A 21306-nucleotide genomic window follows, 5' to 3' on the forward strand; every position below is an offset into this window, starting at 1 on the left:
CGCGGTGGAGGTGGAGGTGGAGGTCGCGGTCGATGTCGATATCCATGTAAAACAAACACATTGTAGTGAATGGAAGAGAACAGAGCAGGCAAGTCGCGGTGGAGGTTTAGCGCAATGCCATTCAGGAGGTTTACATCGAGGCTTTTGAAAATATAATGAGTTTGTTTTACATTGATGCCTACTGCGCGGCCTACAAGGATGCTTTCCTGTGATTGGTCCGTTCTAAGCCAAGTTGTTATTACCTGCGCTATCTGAGTTGATACTTTTTATATAATCCCTTTTTTGTATTCAGTTTATTTTTGAATTTCTGAAGTAATTAAATTCAGTAAATTTTTAAAATATGAAGGAGGATCTGATTATTTACAGCTGACATTTCATCACTATCATCACTTGACTGACACAACATCGCAAAAGCAGTCTTTTTGTCATTCAAATTTCATTAAACTAGTTCACTTGATAGTGGTTCTAGCTCGACTGATAGCGCAGGTGACCTTGCTATGTGCTGTCGACATCGACCGCGACTTAACTAGTAGGATCCACCGCGACCTACACCTCCACCTCGACCCACTTGTTCTGTTCTTACCCTTAGGTTACGCAGTAAATAAATATTAAATTTTTATTTTGTATTAGAAAATTACACTTATTTATTATAGAAAATATCCGTTTTGGACCAATATTTTATAATGCATTTTCTTGATACACCGCGCATCGTCACTTTTCTTCGTCTATCGACACATTTTTATATTCTTGGTTATTTTTGCAATTAACGCCTCTACAATTTTCGCACGTGACATTGCAATGCAATCCCTGTTTCCTGCGTTCACTGAATTTCCACAATTGGTTTGGCATCAGCAAAATATCAAGCTCATAATGTTTTGTGGACCAGGTAATTGTATAATTTTTATGGGAGCTAAAGTTTTTTCCCAGACTGTTAGTCCTGTCGCCAGGGTTTGTAAAACGGCCTCCTTTATTCAGATGGACTTACCCAAGTTTTTTTATGTATTTTGACCCGTAGAACACGAATTTTTTGGGTAACAGTTAATCGGAATGTCGATAAGATTGTTGTTTTAAAGCTATTTCCTTGTGGTATTTTTATAATGAACTATTTTAAATGGGAAATAAGCCACAATTTTACCAAAAAAAAATGAATTTATTAACGTTTCGACGCCAAAGTCGGGTGTCGTTTTCAAAATACAAAATAATACTAAATAAACAAAAATGTTGTTGCTTAGTAAAAAATTCTTCTAATAATTTATTTAATCTGACTCATTTATATCGGCAATTCAGGCATGTATTATACATTTTAAAGTAGAAGACTTTAAAATGATATTGCCAATATTGATGAGTTGCGTTCCTGGGACGACTTTACTAAAAGATAGTTCATTCGATTACATGAAATCAACCTCAACTCAAGAATATCCGCCACAAAAAATCATAGCATGTGATCTGTCTTTAAAAAGACAACAAATGCAACGATGGCAGTAAAATTCTTGCGCTAGAGATTCCAAGTAAATCACGAGGGAAAACCAGGAAAAACCTCGTGATACTATCCCGACATCGTAAGAATTTGGGCTTACATTTAGTTTATTCTCAAAACTAATACCAAATTCTGACTTTCATGTATGTATGTTATTTTAAATTATAAATAATATTAATAATACATAGATAATATATAAATAAAACTAAAATATAAAATATGTACTAACTCGATATGTTAATGACTTACTAATCGTGGTATTTTCTTGCTATTGATTTCCTCTTTTAGTATGGATCATTCTACCGAGGAATTTGCGACACAATTGTTTTCATTTAGCATAATTAGAGCCGCTTCTTTGATTTTTCTCTTTTTACTATCTGTTTCTTTCAGGACTCTACTTGAATCTCTCCACTGAACCCTATGTTCATTATCCCATGCGTGTTGACATATTTGAGATCTATCAAATTCTCTATTTTTAATATAAGACTGATGTTCATTTATTCTAACGTCTAATTCTTCTTGACAACGACACCCCACTTGGGCGTCGAAACCTTAATAAATTCATTTTTTTGGTAAAATTGTGGCTTATTTCCCATTTAAGATAAGATTGTTATATAAACAAATAACTTGAGGAATTACATAACAGCGATTTCTTGAAAAACAAAACATTTTTTTGTATTTTTTGGGCCATTCTAAGCAAAAAATATTCTGACAAGTTTTTTCGTAGGATGCATAGTTTTCGAGATAAACGCGCTTGAACTTTAAAAAAATCGAAAAATTGCAATTTTTGAACCCGAATAACTTTTGATTAAAAAAGAAAATATTAGCAATTCTGCTTGCCGCATTTGAAAGTTCAAGTCAAATTATATCGGTATTAATTATCTGCATTGCTAAAAATTTATTTTTTTTATTTTTAAACAAATCTATAAATAAACAGATAGTGTTTGAGTGATGTTCTCAATGATCTCCCATTTAAAATCGAACGAGTAGGTAGAGTAGGTACAAGTGCAAGCGAGGCAATTTCTACGTAGCATGCATTAAAACTAAAGCTCCATTTTGCCGGTCCCTTGTGATTTCCCGGGAATCGGGAGTCGGTAATTTGGATTTCCCGGGAATTCCCGGGTATCGAGAAATTTAAAATAAAAAGAATAAATTGTTTTTAAATTCTTAATCAAAATTAAAAGAATTAAGTAGATAATATAAAAACGTATAAATTTGATTTTAAAAATTTTTAGAAAAATTCAAAAATTTAAAAGAAAATTCAAAATTTTAAAAGAAATTTTAAAAATAGCCAAATTATTTTGTGCTTAATCTAATTTTTCCTTGTTTTTATTATTGAAATATGTTTTAAGAAAACATAAATGGTTCAGTATTTGATCTTTCAGCTGGCTCTTTTTTTGTACAGAGCTGAAGTTGAAAACGCACGTTAGCTTTCTGGTGATGTACATGTCTGATGCTTTTTAGTGCAGTAAGTAATTTTTTAAATGTCCGGTCAGCTGATTTGAATTATCATACAGCGCGAGCTCTTAATGACATGTTCAAGATCAAGATCATCACCATTTGGATTCTTTTGAGTACGCACAGCTATGGCAGACTCAATTACAAACGATAACTTTTTTTTCAAATCATCAGTATTGGTATCCGATGAAACTGATGAATCCGTATCACTTTGAAAACAAAAATTTTATTAAATCACTGACTAATTGATTTATTGTTCTTTTATTAGGTAGTGGCAAATGTCTGCTTTCAGTAAAGTCCTTGTTTTGAACATATCGCATCAATGTAATCACATCAGTTTGTCTACGTTGGTTAATACGCTGTATACGGTGTATATATACGGTGTGATAGTGTTAATTTTGAAGAATTGTGTTGCTTACTGGCGAGTCTCACTGTTTCAAATTCTGAATGATTAAAACTTTCTTCGGTTTTATGTTTATTTTAGTAGGAGAGTCACAGTCACTGTCATAACGATCACCATCATTTTTTTTTAAATAAAACATCTAAAACCTCAAGATGAATAGCGTGATGGAAACGCTGTTGATGAAGCTTGCACAACTTTCGTCCAAACTTTATCATGACACTCGAGTTAGCAATATATCCGCTCATAATTGAAAATAAAACATTAAAAAAAATTCCGTGAAATCTGTAAGAATTCCCGGGAATCGGAATTTTCATTTTTTACTGATTTCCCGGGAAATTTGTCCCGGGAATTTCCCGGGAATGGAGCTCTAATTAAAACGCATGTATTGTCCACGGGAAACACTATGTGTTTATAGCTTTGTTTAACAATAAAAAAATAATTTTGTAGCAATGAAAATAATCAAAACCGATATAATTTGACTTGAAATTTCAAACACGGTAAGCAGAATTGCTATTGTCTTTTTTAATCAAAAGTTATTCGGGTTCAAAAATTACAATTTTTCGATTTTTTTAAAGTTAAACTGCGTTTATCTCGAAAACTATGCATCCTACGAAAAAACTTGTAAGAACATTTTTTGCTTAGAGTGACCCAGAAAATATAAAAAATGTTTTGTTTTGCGAGAAATCGCTGTTATTTAATTCCTCAAGTTATTTGTTTATATAACAATCTTATCGACATCCGGATCAACTGTTACTCAACAAATTCGTGTTCTACGGATCAAAATACATAAAAAACTTCGGTAAGTCCATCTGAATAAAGGATGCCGTTGTATCCCCCCTGGCGACAGGACTATGTGGAGTCATAGATACACCAGGTTTACAATTATAGTGCCCAGACATATGCAAAATTGTGGTATAAGCGGTAAACCAAGCAATAAATACAGCGGGGTGTAAAACAAGAGGGCCGTGCTAAGTCCAAGGGCCGTACGAATTTTATACGAGATATACCGTATTTAATTAGGATATAAGCCCGTCCTGAAAACTTACAAATTTTCAGTAATAGAAGGATTATAAGGATTATAAGGGCGGCTTATTTTTATTACTTAACCATTATTTTTAAAGGGCCATTTGGACCTCCTATTCTTCTTTACGTGCCATCTCCGCGACGAAGGTTGGCAATCATCATTGCTATTCTAACTTTTGACACTACAGCCCGAAATAGTTCAGTTGAGCTGCATCCAAACCATTCTCTGAGATTTCTCAGCCAGGACATTTTTCTCCTACCTATGCTGCGCCTTCCTTGAATCTTTCCCTGCATAATTAATTTTAGGAGCTCATACCTGTCACCACGTATTATATGACCCAAGTATTGAAGTTTTCTTATTTTGATGGAATCCAGTATCTCCCTGCTCTTCTGTATTCTTGTTAGTACTTCCCCATTGGTTATTCTGTCTGTCCAGGAGATTCCCAGCATTTTTCGATACGTCCACATTTCAAATGCTTCCAATCTATTAAGACATTGTTTATTAAGAGTCCATGTCTCCACATCATACAAAAGAACAGAAAATACATAACATTTTAGTACTCTTTTTCTAAGATTTAGGCTGAGGTCTCCACTACATAAATTTTTTTTCATAGTAGTGAATGCACTTCTAGCCTTTTCTATTCTCATTCTAATTTCTTTGGTATATTCATTTGTTTCACTAATGTTTGTCCCTAAATAGTTATAATTCTGAACTCGTTCTATCGTCTTATACATTTATTTTTATGCCTGCTACTTCATCTTCTAATGCTTTTTTGAATATTTCTTCTGAATATGCATTAAACAGTGATGGTGACAAGACATAGCCCTGTTTAACGCCTCTTTTGATTTTTATTTTATTGGTGTTTAAAATTACTTATTCTTATGACAGCTTCTTGTTTATAATACAGATACAGATAGAACCTTCTATACAATATAATTAAACATGTGATTTGCAACAGATTAAGGACTTATCTCAAAATCGGACTTTTATGGGTTTATTCATTTTTTATTCTAATTTATGGAGATACTCACTTATATTTCCTTTAAAAGTACCCTTCACATCTAGTGGGTATTGAAAGAATTCACCAGAAATATCATACTCTGTGGCCATATCCAACCAAGGAATAGTAACGCTTATTTCTGCATAGTTGTTATTCAGATCAACCCTAAAAATAAAAAAAAGTAGGTATATACCAAGTAAATGTTACAGATTTTTCTAATCTTTGAAATTAACTAACTTAACAGCAGTACCAAAAAGGTAAAATGCCAAACCATTTTAGACAACTAAAAGTCGACAAAAATATCTGAAACTGCCAAGGTCAGACCGATTGAAAACCTTGGTTACGCGACGTTGTCAGATCAATCGGGTTTCAAAGATTTGTCGGCCTTTATATTTGCTACCTGTTTCACAGTAAAATTTCCTTCCGTTTCCTCTTGCGTAAATTTTAATACCTTTGTATATCATTTCTAGAGATTGTGCACATATTGTCCTATTTTCAATGCACTTCATGTTTATTAAAAGAATATTAAGTAGTGTACTCTAAATAAAAAAAAACTATTTAACGATTTTATCTAGCAATGTCATTACAAAGTAAAACCTGTGTGATAAGGTTTTAATCAACATAAAATTGTACATAATTGAAACAAAATTAACACGAGAATAAACGTGACAGTGACACTGACTAATGGCAAATACTGACAGAATATAATATTCAAAGTGCAGCCAATTCAGTAACAAGGAGGTTGGGAGGAGGATATCACATCAGTCGTAAAACCACTGACTTCGTGTACAATGCATTTTAAATGGATGTTTATTCTTTCCACCAATGTCTTCAAAGGAAGTCCCCTCTCCTTGATTTGCTAGCTGAGTTACCTTCGCGGTTTTCGATATTTCTGTACAAAATTGTACCTGATGGTATACAGCGGCGTATCAAAAGAAACAAAAGAGCTAAGTAGGGAGTCGTTATATTAACCAATAGAAAATTAATTAATATGGTAGAAGAGTGCTAATATATATAAAACGATTATTAAAATCAAAACAAAACTAGGAGCAAAACAAGTTAGCATCAAAAAATATACGCATATGCACCGGAAAATAATAATTGGAGAACTGAACTGTATCACTTCACTAGACATCAGGCTTGAACAAAGGACCAAAAATTGTTCAGAAAACACTTTTTAATACAAAAAAAATCTGATACATTCACATAAGTATTCAGTCATGAGTGATATGGATTAGTGCGAATCATATTGGGAGGTAAAGTATTAACAAAAGACGCTAGAATTTCATAGCTGAAAAACTGAAGCTAAGAGTGGTTTGACCGCTCATCTGCAGAAATCTTTCGTGCAGCAGTTTCAAAGCTACAATTTCCATTTGGACCGGTCATCTTCAAAAGGAGACGAAGCAATAAGAAGATGAATATAAATGTAATTTTAATATTTCATGCAACGTCTTAAAAAATGCGGCTTATAGTCCAAATCAAAATAGAGGACAGGCGGAGTGTGAAAAGGAGACAAATATCTTATCTTATTTGGTAGCAGTTCAACACAACTCTTTTTATCTCTGACAACCAAGAAATTTGTTAATCTAAAAACGTCTACACACACCCTGACCTGACGACCTTACAACCTGTCAGGTCGGGTCGGGCTATAATTGTTAATGATTTATTTATACACAAATGACGTGTTAACTATTAGAATTTACTACTTGGAGCTGTATTCTTTAAAATTTTGCATTTTTTGTACTTCCTATTATGACGTTAGAAATTAAAAATATGGCTTATGCACATTATCTTTAGAAAAAATGCAAGTAAAATAATTATATGTATACTATTTACCATATTGGTAATATTGTTTATTTTGTTCTTTCTAACATAAAGGTCAGGTCAGGATGTGTGTACGCGTTTTAAAATGTCAGATCTAATTTTCTGTGTCATATTTCTGCAGCCCATTAGTTTTTTTTTTAATTTTAGATAATTTAGTTTTAGTGATCGACCATTGTTATCAGGTTAGTATGAAATTAAGTGATAACAAAAAAGAAAAGAAGTGAAAATTATCCTTACTTAGCATTATGAATAATAGAGTTCCTTAGTCCAGTTACAATCGAATTTTTGAAAGTCGCACTAATCTTGTTTCCCAATATGTTTACATTGCGACTGTATATAGGTAGTGTAAACGGATCAAATGGAGGTATATCTAATTCAGGAATGCCTTTAACGTAGTAGGGCAGAGTATTTCTGAGCTTATTTAGAAAGCATTCACTATAATTTTCCGAAGATGCCTTGCAGCGATATTGTTTTAAGTATTCCGCTGAAATAAACAAAATATTACATTAGAAACTTATGTTCTCAAACTTTTTTATTTAAAAAAACACAAAAGCGTGCCTTTGTTATTTAAAACTATTTTTTGCAAATTTTCTCTATTGACAATTACGCCAGTCAATGGGAACAAGAATAGGATATTACCTTCGAATTCTATCCTACTGCATGAATTTTAATGAAATTTTGGGAATAGTCTCTACTTATCTCCTAATTCAAAGTCTACCCTATGCTATGCCGATATGCGCTTTTATCTTGGGGGTGGTTTCGGTTAAAATAACCACGGAAGTGGATATAGAACCTAATTCTAAGCAAAAACTGTTCTATATTTTTTGAAAACTCAGTACTTTTTGAGTTTTTCGTGGTTGAAAATTGGCCATTTTCATTGAAATTGGCACCTTTTCGGAGGGTTTTTTTTTGCGAATACCTTAAAAACTATGCATCTTACTAAAAAAACTATAAAAAACATTTTTTTAGTTTATAAGAAAACAAAGATATTTGTTGCTTCACAAATCTTCTAGTTATAATACAAAAAGAGATATGGTAGGTGAGAAGAGTTTGTTTTTTTTTGGTGCATGCTCAAATCGGTGTATTCAACTTAAAATAACAGAGAAATAACAGTTTAATGCTACCAATACCTTTTGTAGTGCCTGAAAAGACCTTTAAAATGAACAATATTATATGTCGATTACATTCAAACTAAGCTAGATATGCTACAAAAAAATTGATGACTAATGCATTTTAAGAAAAAATGAGAAGTAAATTAATTTAACCCCTCATCCACTAGAATTTAAATGCATCGTTCTCCTTCTACTATACCTTTTATCATAGTGTTATTTCTATGTTTAAAAAGTTGGACGGGTTTAAAAAAAATAAGATCAAATTAATTATAGACCGCATTTTTAAATTTTTTTAAAATCCCTGTAACTTGAAAACAATAAGAGATACAGTAATGAAAAATGAAATCAAAATTTTTATCTAAAAAACCCTACATTTTTGTTCGGTATCTTTTTTTCGTATCTGTTATCATTTTCGAGTTACATGAAGAAAATAGTACATTGTTTACCGGGTAGGAAAAGCTTAACATTCCTGGACGACTGTGAAGATTGCTAAGTCGAGGCGCAAGCCGAGACTTAGCAACACAGAGTCCAGGAATGTGGCTTTTCCTACGAGGTAAACATACTATTTTTCCGCAAATCGTTTAAAATTCGACAGATATTAATTGATTTAAAAAAAAAACGCGATAATTTTATTCCCAAATAAATGGTGCTTTGAAATTCCTAATAAAATTACTTGGGTTACTATGGAAACGTATTGAGGTTGAATTGTCAAACTTGACGCTTATAAATTTAATTGCTGGTGTTCTCGAAAGTAAAATGATAAGTGATGATGAAATTTCCATTCCTGGGACTCCTCCAGAGCTGGTTGAGGCAGTGAATACTGCTTCATTAGAATTATTGCCAAAGAAATCAAGAGAAAAGTACGAAAATGCATACAGACGTTTTATGGATTATCGCATGAGTAAAAATACGAGTTCTTTCTCAGAAAATGTTGTAATGGCATACTTCCTAGACCTTTGTTTAAAGATGAAATCTTCAACATTATGGGCCAATTATTCAATGCTGAAGTCAACCCTTGCACTTAAACACAATGTAGATATATCTACATACTCAAAACTTCGTTCTTTATTGAAACGGCAAGCTCAAGGTTATAGGGCAAAGCAATCTAAGATTTTAACGAAGGAAGAAATTGAAAAATTTATCCAGGAAGCTCCAGATAAAGAAAATTTAATGATTAAGGTAATTTACAAGGTTTTAATAGCAATGTGTTTTCTATCATTTATGTAGAACACTAACAACTGTACGGAAATATCATTTCCTTACAGTAAGGAAATGACATTTCCTTACAGTAAGGAAGTCCTGACTTTTTCTTCAAGAAATTTTGACAGGAATGTCAAAATTTCCTGGCGATTTGCGGAAAAGGAAGATTTTTAAGAAAATTTAAAAATGCGCTCTATAATTTGATCTTATTTTTTTCAAAAACCCGTTTTACCACATTTTACATTTTAAACCCGTCCAACTTTTTGAACATAGAAATAACACTATAATAAAAAGTATTCTAGAAGGAAAACGATGTATTTAAATTCTGATGGATGAGGGACTAAAAATATACTTCCCATTTTTTTTTAAATACATTAGTCATCAATATTTTGCAGCATATCTCGCTTAGGTTGAACGTAATCGACGTTTAATATTGCTAATTTTAAAGGTATTTTCAAGCATTCTAAAAGGTATTGGTAGCATTATACACCTAAAATCGACCGTTTCTCTGTTATTTCAAGTTAAATACACCGAGTGCGAAAGGAACAAAGTGTCCAAAGAAATAATCTCTGCGCAATGTACCTCTTGCTATTTAAAGAGCCTTCATGCATGTGTGACCAACTACTTTTTAGTCGAATTCGGGACAAGGCTGAAAAAATACCTAAAATCCGGGATTTTTCAATGAAAATCGGGCCATTTTTTTTAAATATAGAACTCTAATATCATCATTTGATTGATTATATAACATTTTTGTGTTAACAAAAACTTTTTTGATGTGATGGGCTGTAATGATAATTACATTTTTGTTAGTTTTTGACATTTTGACTTCAAATCCGGAAATCGTTTTCAAAAAAGGAAAAATTAGAGAATCAACTGACGTTGGATTTCCATGTAAATAAAACCTTAGGTTAATATAAAAATATAACTATCATTGTTTGATATTCATGTTTTTGAATCGTCTTTTCAGAAGACGATAATTAAAATACAGAAACGGGAAAAGTCCAGAGTTTGAGATCTCGTAGAACTATAATACCACGATATAAAATGCATGCGTTTTGGATATGGTATTAGTATTACACTCTAGAAATTGTCGACTTTTTTCCTTCCACCAATTCAATTTCATGTAAATTCATAGAAAAATAACGTATTCAGAATGTCAAAATAGAATTTTACCAAAACGTAGAAAATTGGGATGGCCCGGAAGCCTTGTCCGGGACGCAGGGACACGACTTCGTAATTCGGGCCATGTCCCTGATTTTTCGGGCTAGTTGGTCACACTAGTATACAGCAAATGAGTACTTAGTCTCAAGGAAATTCTACCCCAACACATCACAGAGCCTCCATTAAACAATCTCGTCTCTATTATGCTGCGATTTGCACACCGCTCACTTGCTCGACAAATAACTCTTAGGGTGTCGACCAGAATTGTTAAGGTTTTTTTTTTAATTTAATATTTTGTTTCAATTAAAACACGTCATGTTATAGTTATTAAGGTACCGAGGGTATTATAAGGATAATAACGCTTGAGGTCAATGGTGTATATGTTATAGTCAAAGCCCGAATTTCAGGCACTCCTAGGTTTGACTAAGCAATCCTCAGGTCTGACTGACGGTCTTAGTCAAAGCCCGAAATAAATTACAGTTTCGGCCTTTGACTGAAATTTAATTTTATGGAATCGGGGTTTGACTAGTTAAAATGTAATTTGTTAGATTAGGTTTAATAAAACATCATTTTTTAATTTTAATGTTTATTATTTTTATATTGTAATTAAAATAAAAAAATTAGTGATTATTCTCACATGTTGATGCATTATGGAATTTAGAGTCGCACAATACGTTAGACCTTTTACACTTACATAGTTTTGAAGAGCATTTCTTATTGCAGTAGCATTTTGTAAAGCCTTGTCCTCCAAATTTAGAATCTTTTGTACTAATTTCTCTTAGAGACAGCTTAATGTCTGGAACATCTTCGAAATTAAGAACATTCTCTTTGCATTCTCTTATTTGATTTCTTGAAAAAAAGTGTGTTTATTGTTCCGTATTTCGTACCAACTCTATACAAACCGTGAATTGTTTTATCTTGTATGATACCCAAAATATTTCGAGCATCTCCTTTGGCTCTATCAAAGCTGGGGATAGGCATTGTAACCCGTTGTCCTAGGTGAGCGACAAACGCGACAACGCGACACGACGCGACGCGACGCGAAAATATCAAGTAATGGTTGTATTTGTGTGTGGCCTACGTTTTCGGGTTAATCAGTCTACGACAAGACGCGACGAAGTGCGAATTTGTTTTGTTCGCGACCAGACACGACGCACTGTCAGTGTCAAGTACAAGTTGCTTTTTTCAATTCAAATTATGCTACTCAATAGTTTATTAAATAAATAAAAACTAATATGTATAGTACCAGTGTTTTTTCATTAACATACCTTAAAGCCAGTAACAGCGCCTATATAATCGAAAGTGCATGGTAATAAGCCACAATACATTTTAAACGAACGTGGATTATTTATTAATTTCGAATATAAATGATCTTCTTTTTAAAGTTCCATCTCCTAGCGGAGGTTGGATATCATAATGGCTATGGTCACTTTGTTGGCTGCTGCTCTGAACAGTTGATATAAATGATGAAACTCTCCAAATTTATTTCGCTCCAAATATATGATATTTGTTGTCTTTCTTCTTCGTTTATGGAATTTTTTTAAAGCTAAGTATTAAATATGAATTTTCTAGCAAAACTGCCGTATATTTCCCCATACTTAAGATTAGGAATGAATTGACATCGTCACGTTTGTCCTAGATTGAGCGATGGAAAGCGACGCTACATAAGCCACAGGTCGCGTGAATTACTGGTCGCATCGTATCGCATCGCACCGCATCGCGTCGCGTCGTTTTCCGTCGCTCACCTAGGACAACGGGTTACAGTTTTTCCGATGGGAATTGGAGGAAATTTTTTTCACTTTATTGTTTCATAGCTTTAGCCTGGGCATGAAGAGCTTCAGTCGCCTTTCCTTTATTTATTTTAATCTTTTCTGTCTGTACATATCGCACGCATGTAACTTTTTCAAAACCTTCATAGTATGTAGTACGCACAGCTGTCAGCTAAGTCAGCTGTCAGCGCACACAACATGTACCACTTGATTACAATTTATGCAGGTATATACGTCAGAGCTCTCTTTTTGGCAAATACAACAAACCACATCTGAAGAAGTAAGCTGAATTGTTTGACAATTTTCTTCCTCTCCTAGTGACGACGGTCCAGGGGCTTCGTTAGTATTATGGTGATCCTTGGTTTTTTCTCCGATTGCAAAATCTTCTTTAACAGTTGATGATGACATTCCCAATTGGTGTATACTATGGAAGGTTTTGAAAGAAAAGTTACATGCATGCGTTGTACACAGACAGAAAAGAATAATATAAATAAAGGAAAGACAATTGAAGGTCTTCATGCCCAGGCTAATACTATGAAACAGTTAAGTGAAAAAAAATTCCTCCAATTTCGATCGGAAAAACTGTAGCAATACCTATTCTAAGCTTTGATAGAGCCAAAGGAGATGCTCGAAATATTTTGGAAATCATACTTGATAAAACAATTCACGGTTTATATAGAGTTGGTACGAAATACGGAACAATAAACACACTTTTTTCACAAGAAATCAAATAAGAGAATGCAAAGAGAATTTTCTTAATTCCGAAGACGTTCCAAACGTTACGCTGTCTCTAAGAGAAATTAGTACAAAAGATTCTAAATTTGGAAGACAAGGCTTTATAAAATGCTACTGCAATAAGAAATGCTCTTCAAAATTATGTAAGTGTAAAAGGTCTAACGTATTATACAGCTTTACTCTAAATGCCATAATGCCTCAACATGTGATAATAAACACTAATTTTTTTTATTTTAATTACGACAATATAAAATAATAAACATTAAAATTAAAAAATGACGTTTTATTAAACTTAATCTAACAAATTACGACATTTTAATAGCTGATCGGGGTTTGACTAGTCAAACCCCGATTCCATAAAATTCTATTTCCATCTTTGCCTGACCAACTTAGTCTGTCCTAGGTTTGACTAGTCAAAAGCCGTAACTGTAATTTATTTTGGGCTTTGACTTTGACCGCCAGTCAGACCTGAGGATTGCCTAGTCAAACCTAGGGGTGCCTGAAAGCGTTATTATTATTATTATCTATAATACCTGTGGTGCCTTCAACGTTATAATGTCTGACTAAATTATTCTTTATATGCAAAAAATTTGAATGAATTTGGAAATAATTATTCTGTAAATAAGTACATTTAACAGCAATAGTCGTAACGTAATTGTGGTAACTATAGTTTTACTTAGGTTGTTATTTGTCAACTTGACAGTATTTAACTAGTTATTTAAATTTAATGCCCTAGGGCGCTATTTTTCAAAATATCGCCCTAGGGCATTATATCATACTTAACTGACTTCGAAATTATGTCTTTACATATTTGTCAAATAATATACCAGTCGAACATTAAAGAATAAAATCGTATATTCTCTTTGTTTCTAAAGATATCACGGACATTCAAAAAACAAAATGTTCACAATTAATAAGACTACAATACCATTTCGATGTATACCCATAATTATACCTCGTCCTCCCTACAAATTGTCTCAAACTTAACAAAAGAAAAACATTTTTGTTTCTTCTACCCGTTATAAGTTCAAAAAAGAAGTTTGGGTAAACCTTTGTCCAACTGTGTAAATACCAAAAGAATGCGTTAATCTGTTCACGAAAACATCAACTATGAAAATGACCATACTTTGAAACCATTTTGATGTCTATCTTTTGAAACTATGTACACATATGTCCAAAAGTTTGGAATATTGGAATATTTCATCTTTTTATTGATTTTTATATGTAAACTCTTCTGAAGAGGTAAACATAATTTTGTTTCAATTCTCAACAACACTAAATAAATTTCAAAACCAGATAAACGATATGCAAAAAAATGATTTATTCTCTTAGAGTGAAAAATTTACAATGTGCAACTTACATTTAAAAATAAATTAGTATAGAAAAAATCATTTTTAATAAAACTAATAATTGAAGGGCTCGGGGCAATAAGGGACCTAACCCAAATCTTTTGAAATTTGAGGATTTTAGTAAAACGGACTCTGTCAATGGTCTCAAGCCACCAGCGAAGTTTTACGGCTATTGGGCAATAGATGTGACCACCAGGCTATAATGACCTTGTTGCCGACTTGCAAAATCATGGAAAATTTTTAAGCAAGAACGTCATAAGCCACAGTAAAATCAACATGGCGACATATGATCGAAGAGTGTTGAAAGAAAAACAATTGTTTTATAAGGAAAAATACAGTAGTTCAGGTTCGGATTTTGACTCGTGACGATTCTGTAAAGGATCGAGAATATTCTCCGCATACGAGTTCCAGTGAAAGTTATGAATCTTCTCCGAAAAAGGTAAGTAAACATTTTAGTGGCTTGAGACCTTCTTGCTGTAGGATATGTGGCTTGTGTCTTAATAAGTTATAATAACATTAAATTCACTTTTTTAGTAAAACGTAGCCATAAATAACCTGTTTTAATTTTTTTTATTGATAAAGAGCCATTAACACTAATATTCTATTTAAATTCGTTTGTCAATAACACGTTTTAAGACCAAAAAAGTATTTTATTTAGTAGGTGGCTTGGTCCCTTCTTGGTTCGATAGCGAACAGCCAAATTTCATATTCATTAAACACACCCTAAATGGAGCGTTTGATTAAGTAAATGTTGGTAAGAGGGTTGTAAAGTTTGGTGACAACAAAAAGCTTAAAAAATATATATGTGGAGGACAATAGTACTGAACATCAAAAAAATTCAGGATATAAAGGAACTTTTACAATATATTCCTCTCATAAACCAGCAGTTTTATCTCGGTGTTATTGGAATCAGTACAAGTAACATTGAACAAGACTATAATCAAGTTGATGAAGCAGAGGAAATAGACAGGGATGATGAAACCGATTTTTTTTAATACAAAATAATATTGTAGGTATATTCTTGATTTTAGAATGATTCATTTTGTATATTTTCAAAAAGGTCATAAGCCACATTTATTTGTTTAATAATTTTTTTCTTAAAAAATGCAGTTTCATTTTGTATCTTTCTTTGAAAAAATATATTTAATAATTTATTATGCATGTAAGGAATTAAGGAAAACATTATAAAATATAAAAATATGATTTCAGGATTTTGTCAAAAACTTTAAACGGTATTTACTCAAAACTTTTTAAATGAGGCTTAGGTCCCTTATTGCCCCGACCCCTTCAATTAGTATTTTCTCCATTGTCCTGTATGCATGTCTGTAGGCAATTGTGCATGCTCCCGATTAATTGGTCGAGCTGGGCTTGCGGAATTCTTCACGAGCAGCATCTTTTAGTTCTCTAAGTGTAATAGAAGGATTGTTTCGCTTCTTGATGCGTGTTTTCAGAATGTCCCAAGCATCTTCAATAACGTTCATGTCGGAGGAATTCGAGGGCTACTGTAATGTAGATATTCCTTCTTCTTCCAGAAAATTTTGTACTGCTGCTGTTCGATGAGGAGGTGCGTTGTCATGCATAAACACAAATTCATCACCTACTGCCCCTCGGAATAGACGTATGACAGGATTTAAAACTTCCTCGATATACACAGCACCAGTGACTCTTCTCTTTAGAACCAGCAGTGGCGTCCGTGTACCACTCATAATACCACCCTAAACCATAATACTGCCACCTTAAAATGGGACACGCGGTTGGGCTTTTTCTAGACGTCTTGGGGCCCTCCAAACCAGTGTTCTTCGCGAATCAGATACCAATCCAATTTTTGACTCATCAGAGAACAGACAACAACGTTATTCCAGTTAGGACCATGATGCACCATTTCTCTAGCCCATTGCAATCTTACTATTTTGTGTTGGTAGGTTAGTTTAGGAACATGTAGGGGTCTACTACGATACAAATTTACCGCATTTAGTCTGCGTGTTATTGTTTGCCGTGAAATATTCAATCCTTGAAGCCAAGAAATTTCTCTGGATATATCATTTGTAGATTCCAGACGATTTCTACGAGCAATCAATGTTATCTGCCGGTCTTGCGCTGCAGTTGTACATCGACTTCTACCACTTCTGGGACGATCCTTGATGTCATTTGTATCTTGGATTTTTTTTTTAATTTTCGATACAGCACTCCGAGTAACATCAACAATATTCGCGATATCACTTTGACTAAAGCCCTGTTGTAACAAAGCAATTACCTTAAATCTGTCAAAATGAGATATCATGTTTCTAGGAATTTTTAAACGGCTCAATTCAACTTTAAACAAAGACTGAAATAATGTGTAAATACGCTAATCAGTTGAATGTGACCAAAATGATGCAAAAACGATTGAAATTTTTTGAAATTATTATTTAAAAACCCTCTAGAATGAATATCAACAACAGTTTTGAAACCACCATAGGCGTAGATATACAGGGTGTAACAAAAATACAGGTCATAAATAAAATCGCATATTCTGGGACCAAAAATAGTTCGAATGAACCTAACTTACCTTAGTACAAATATGCACATAAAAAAAGTTATAGCCCTTTGAAGTTTCAAAATGAAAATCGATTTTTTCCAATATATCGAAAACTATTGGAAATTTTTTATTGAAAATGGACATGTGGCATTCTTATGGCAGGAACATCTTAAAAAATTATAGTAAAATTTATGCACCCCATAAAAAATTTATGGGGATTTTGTTCCCTTAAACCCCCCAAACTTTTGTGTACGTCTCAACTAAATTATTATTGTGATACCATTAGTTAAATTCAACATTATTAAAACTTTTTTGCCTCTTAGTATTTTTTCGATAAGGCAGTTTTTATCGAGTTGAGCTTATTTTTCAATATGTTTACATAAAAAATTTATGGGGGTTTTGTTCCTTTAAACCCCCCAAATGTTTGTGTACGTTCCAATTAAAATATTACTGCGGTACCATTAGTTAAACACAGTGTTTTTAAAACTTTTTTGCCTCTTTGTATTTTTTCAAAAAGGCACCTTTTATCGAGATGTGACTTCTTTTTTAATATGGTTCAAAATAGCCCTAAAAATGTAAATCATAAATAAATGTTCATATTATTACTGACAAATATTCGAAATATCTCGATAAAAACTGATTTTTCGAAAAAGTACTGAGGCAAAAAAGTTTTAAAAATATTGTTATTAACTAATGGTACTACAATAATAATTTAATTGGAACGTACACAAAAGTTTGGGGGGGGGTTTAAAGGAACAAAACCCCCATAAAATTTTTATGGGGTGTCCAAATTTCCCTATAATTTTTTCTTAAGATGCTACTGTCATAAGAATGCCACATATCCATTTTTAATAAAAAATCTCCAATAGTTTTCGATACATTCGAAAAAATCGATTTTCATTTTGTAATTTAAAAGGGCTGTAACTTTTTTTATGTGCACATTTGTACTAAGGTAAGTTAAGTTCAATCGAATTATTTTTGGTCCCAGAATATGTGATTAAATTTATGACCTGTATTATTTGTACTTATTCCAAACTTTTGGACATGTGTATGTGTATTTACATTGAGAAAAAATGGCAGAATAACAGTACTTACGGTAAACATGAGCTGCAAATGCAATATTGCAGATAAAAGCGAAAATAATAACAACTTTCATTGTTAATCACTGCAGTTTAATTTACTAATGGTATCAAATCTAAAAAATAGTTTTGATCGTTTGAAGCAATACCACCACTTCTGTTTTTTTTTTTATATTTTTATTGGCATATTATGTAGTATTCTGGTTTGTCCAGTTTTTTTCAAATCAAGGAAGAATTTTGTACTTTATTCAATGATAACATTATTTGTAAGGCCAACTAGATTGCAAAAAATGCGTATGTTAAAATAACATCATTTAACATAATTTGCATTTAATTATGATACACAATAAACTGATTTATTTAGAATTAAATCAAATTTCTCAATAAGTTTTTAACCTTTAAATTATATAAGAAGTTTATATTTGTTTTTTTTTTACCATAATCTGGGAACTAAAATTAAAGAAAATATTGAAAACAACAATAAATTAAACCAAAAGTAGGCATATTAATAAAATGGAAAACAAACTCCCTAGCAAGGATATCATCATCATCACACAGTCAATCGCGTCCACTCTTGAATATAGGTCTTCCTCAGTTATTTCCAGTGTTCTCCACACTGAGCCGCTTGTAGCCAGTTTTCCGCTACTCTTTTTACGTCGTCAACCCATCTAGTCGGCACTAGCGAAGCGTCCATGTAACCACTGTTACCATTGGTAACAGTTAAAAATCTTGCAAATAAATATTTTATGACGATGAATAATTCTATTTACCAATATTTTTACCAATAGAAATATATTATTATATTATGTGGTAATAGTACCTAACTCAGTAAATAGGCAACTACTCGTAGACACGAAAATATTGGCGAGTTTATGTGACTCAGTTGCACTTTATTATACTCTGTTACCAGACTCATTTCTGGTTACAATGGTTATATACCTATGCTGGCGCTCGGGACCGGCTAGTGACTGAAAATTTTGAAGAAGCGACGGCATAAGCGCGCTGTGTATCGGTAGCGCTGTTACCAGATTTAAAATTGGTGACAGTACCTATAAAAAGTGTGCGTGCAGTTAACCATGGATGAGTGTCGCTTCTTAATCGATCAACTACTTGAAAAGTAATTCTCCTTGTATAATTTTGAAGAAAAAAATGAGATTAAAAATGAAAGACCTATTTTAAACAATTTAAAAAAGAATAATCAAGAAAAGTAGTTCGATATTTTAAATTTAGTTGGTACAGTGAAAATCCTTGGTTATATTATGGTTGCAAGAAAAATATACTGTATTGTTGGCCATGTCTTCTGGTTTCTACAGAAAAATGGGTGGACCAGGTTCATGACTTAAATAGTGTTAGATTTTTAAAAAGGAGACATGAAATTTCTCCGTTACCTACATGTAAGATGTATACCCAATTTGATTCAGTTTGGCAAAACCAAATTCAAAAGTTCTATTAACCAAGCTTTTAAAGCAAATATTGCTAAACATAATGAGTTTGTTAAAAAAATAGATAGTTATATCCTTAGCACACTTATAATAGATACTGTATGTTTTTGGGCCAAACAAGAACTAGCGTTTCGTGGTCATTTTGAGTGCGAAGACTCTGACAATCGATGCAATTAAAGGGAATTGTTAACATTAATTGCCAAAAAAGATCAAAAATTTGGTCAACATCTAGAAACATCTGTTTTTTCGAGAGTTTCAAGTGATATACAAAATGATATTATTGAAGCTACACTCACCGGCACAAAATTCCGCCACCCAAAATTTTTGATTAAGTTTGACAATTTATAACTTTATTATTTGTGCTCCGATTTTCAAGATTCTTGCACCAGTTTGTAGGTACATGTATTCATATTATTTGGTATTATTCCGGTAACAAAAAATTTTGCTTGCATGTCATTCATTGTACAGGAGTGAAAGGAAGCGTTGTATTTTCTCCTAATTTTAAAAAATTCTGTGGATAAATGGAATAGCTGATTTTGTTTCATAGTCCTGTCATATTTTCCCGGAGGCATCATCAACATTTCGTTTTTTGAATTATCCGAATATCTTTTTTCTTTTAAGAGCTGTACCATTTTTTGTAAATAAAAACACTGATTGACTCATACAATTGAGGTTGGATTGATAAGATTAGAATGGCCCGCATGCAACCCAGATCTCAATCATATTAAGCATTTATGGGATTTACTATTTACCGTCATCCTAGGCCTCCAGAAAATTTGGTACAGTTATGGCCCTGGTAGAGGAATATCGGGCTATTCCCCAGGCAAGGAAAACACATCTTTATTAGATGCTAAACAAATTGTGAGCAGTCGTTGCTGCAAGAGGTGGACATAATCGCTATTGAATTGTTTTGTTTTGTTGTTAAATTTGTTTTGTTTTGTTAATTTTAGTGCGTTTGATATTTTTAATTAAATAAACCTTCAAAGCAGTGTTTTTTTAATTACAGGTCTTACAAGAAAAAAGATATTCAGATAATTCAAAAAACAAGACCTTAGTGATACCTTCAGGATAATACAAAAGGAGTATAAAACAAAATCAGCCTTCCAATTTTTCCACAGAATTTTTTAAAATTAGGAGAAAAAACAACGCTTACATTCACCCCCGTATAATGCCATCTAAGCAAAAATTTTTTGTTACCGGAATAATAGCAATTGACATCAATACATGTACCTACAAACTCGTGCAAGAATCTTGAAAATCGAAGTACAAATAATAAAGTTATAGATTGTCAAACTTAATCAAAAATTTTGGGTGGCGGAATTTTGTGCCGGTAAGTGTATATATACATTTAGCCATATCTTCATTTTTTTAAATAACATTTTTTGCATCTGGTTTTGGTAACACTTCAGAAAAAGTCACGCGTCGCCACTGCTAGTCGGTGATCTTCCTCGACTTCTTTTATAGTTTCTGGTCTTCAATTCCATGATTCGTCTTGTTCACACTCCATCTTGTGTTCTAGCTCAGTGCCCTGCCCAGTTACTTTAAGTGTCGTGATTCTTTCGATAACGTCTTGATCTTTGCCTGATTTGTTACATAGTTTGTTATGTGGTCTCGAAGGCTCACGCCCATCGTTGCACGTTACATGGCTCCTTATGTAACTCTGACTTTATTCGAGAATTTTTGCGTCAGTGTTAAAATTTTTAATTGATAAGTTTTTAGGGACAAAATATATTAGTTACAAACATTTCGCTTGAG

The 21306-nt window shown here is 32.7% G+C and overlaps 1 protein-coding gene across 1 annotated transcript in view; it reads right to left on the reverse strand.

The window, feature by feature from the left end:
• The window catches only part of LOC114334788 (uncharacterized), a 37156-nt gene extending 18862 nt beyond the window's left edge, over positions 1–18294 (reverse strand). The window contains exons 1-3 of the mRNA XM_028284882.2: positions 18126–18294; positions 7424–7670; positions 5394–5527 (exon numbers count right to left, since the gene is read on the reverse strand). Coding sequence (XP_028140683.1) covers positions 5394–5527; positions 7424–7670; positions 18126–18186 — 442 coding nt within the window. The 5' untranslated portion in view covers positions 18187–18294. The remainder of the gene's footprint in view (positions 1–5393; positions 5528–7423; positions 7671–18125) is intronic.
• Between the last annotated feature and the right edge of the window lie 3012 nt (positions 18295–21306).

This window comes from Diabrotica virgifera, chromosome 9, assembly GCF_917563875.1.
Source record: "Diabrotica virgifera virgifera chromosome 9, PGI_DIABVI_V3a".
NCBI lineage: Eukaryota > Metazoa > Arthropoda > Insecta > Coleoptera > Chrysomelidae > Diabrotica > Diabrotica virgifera.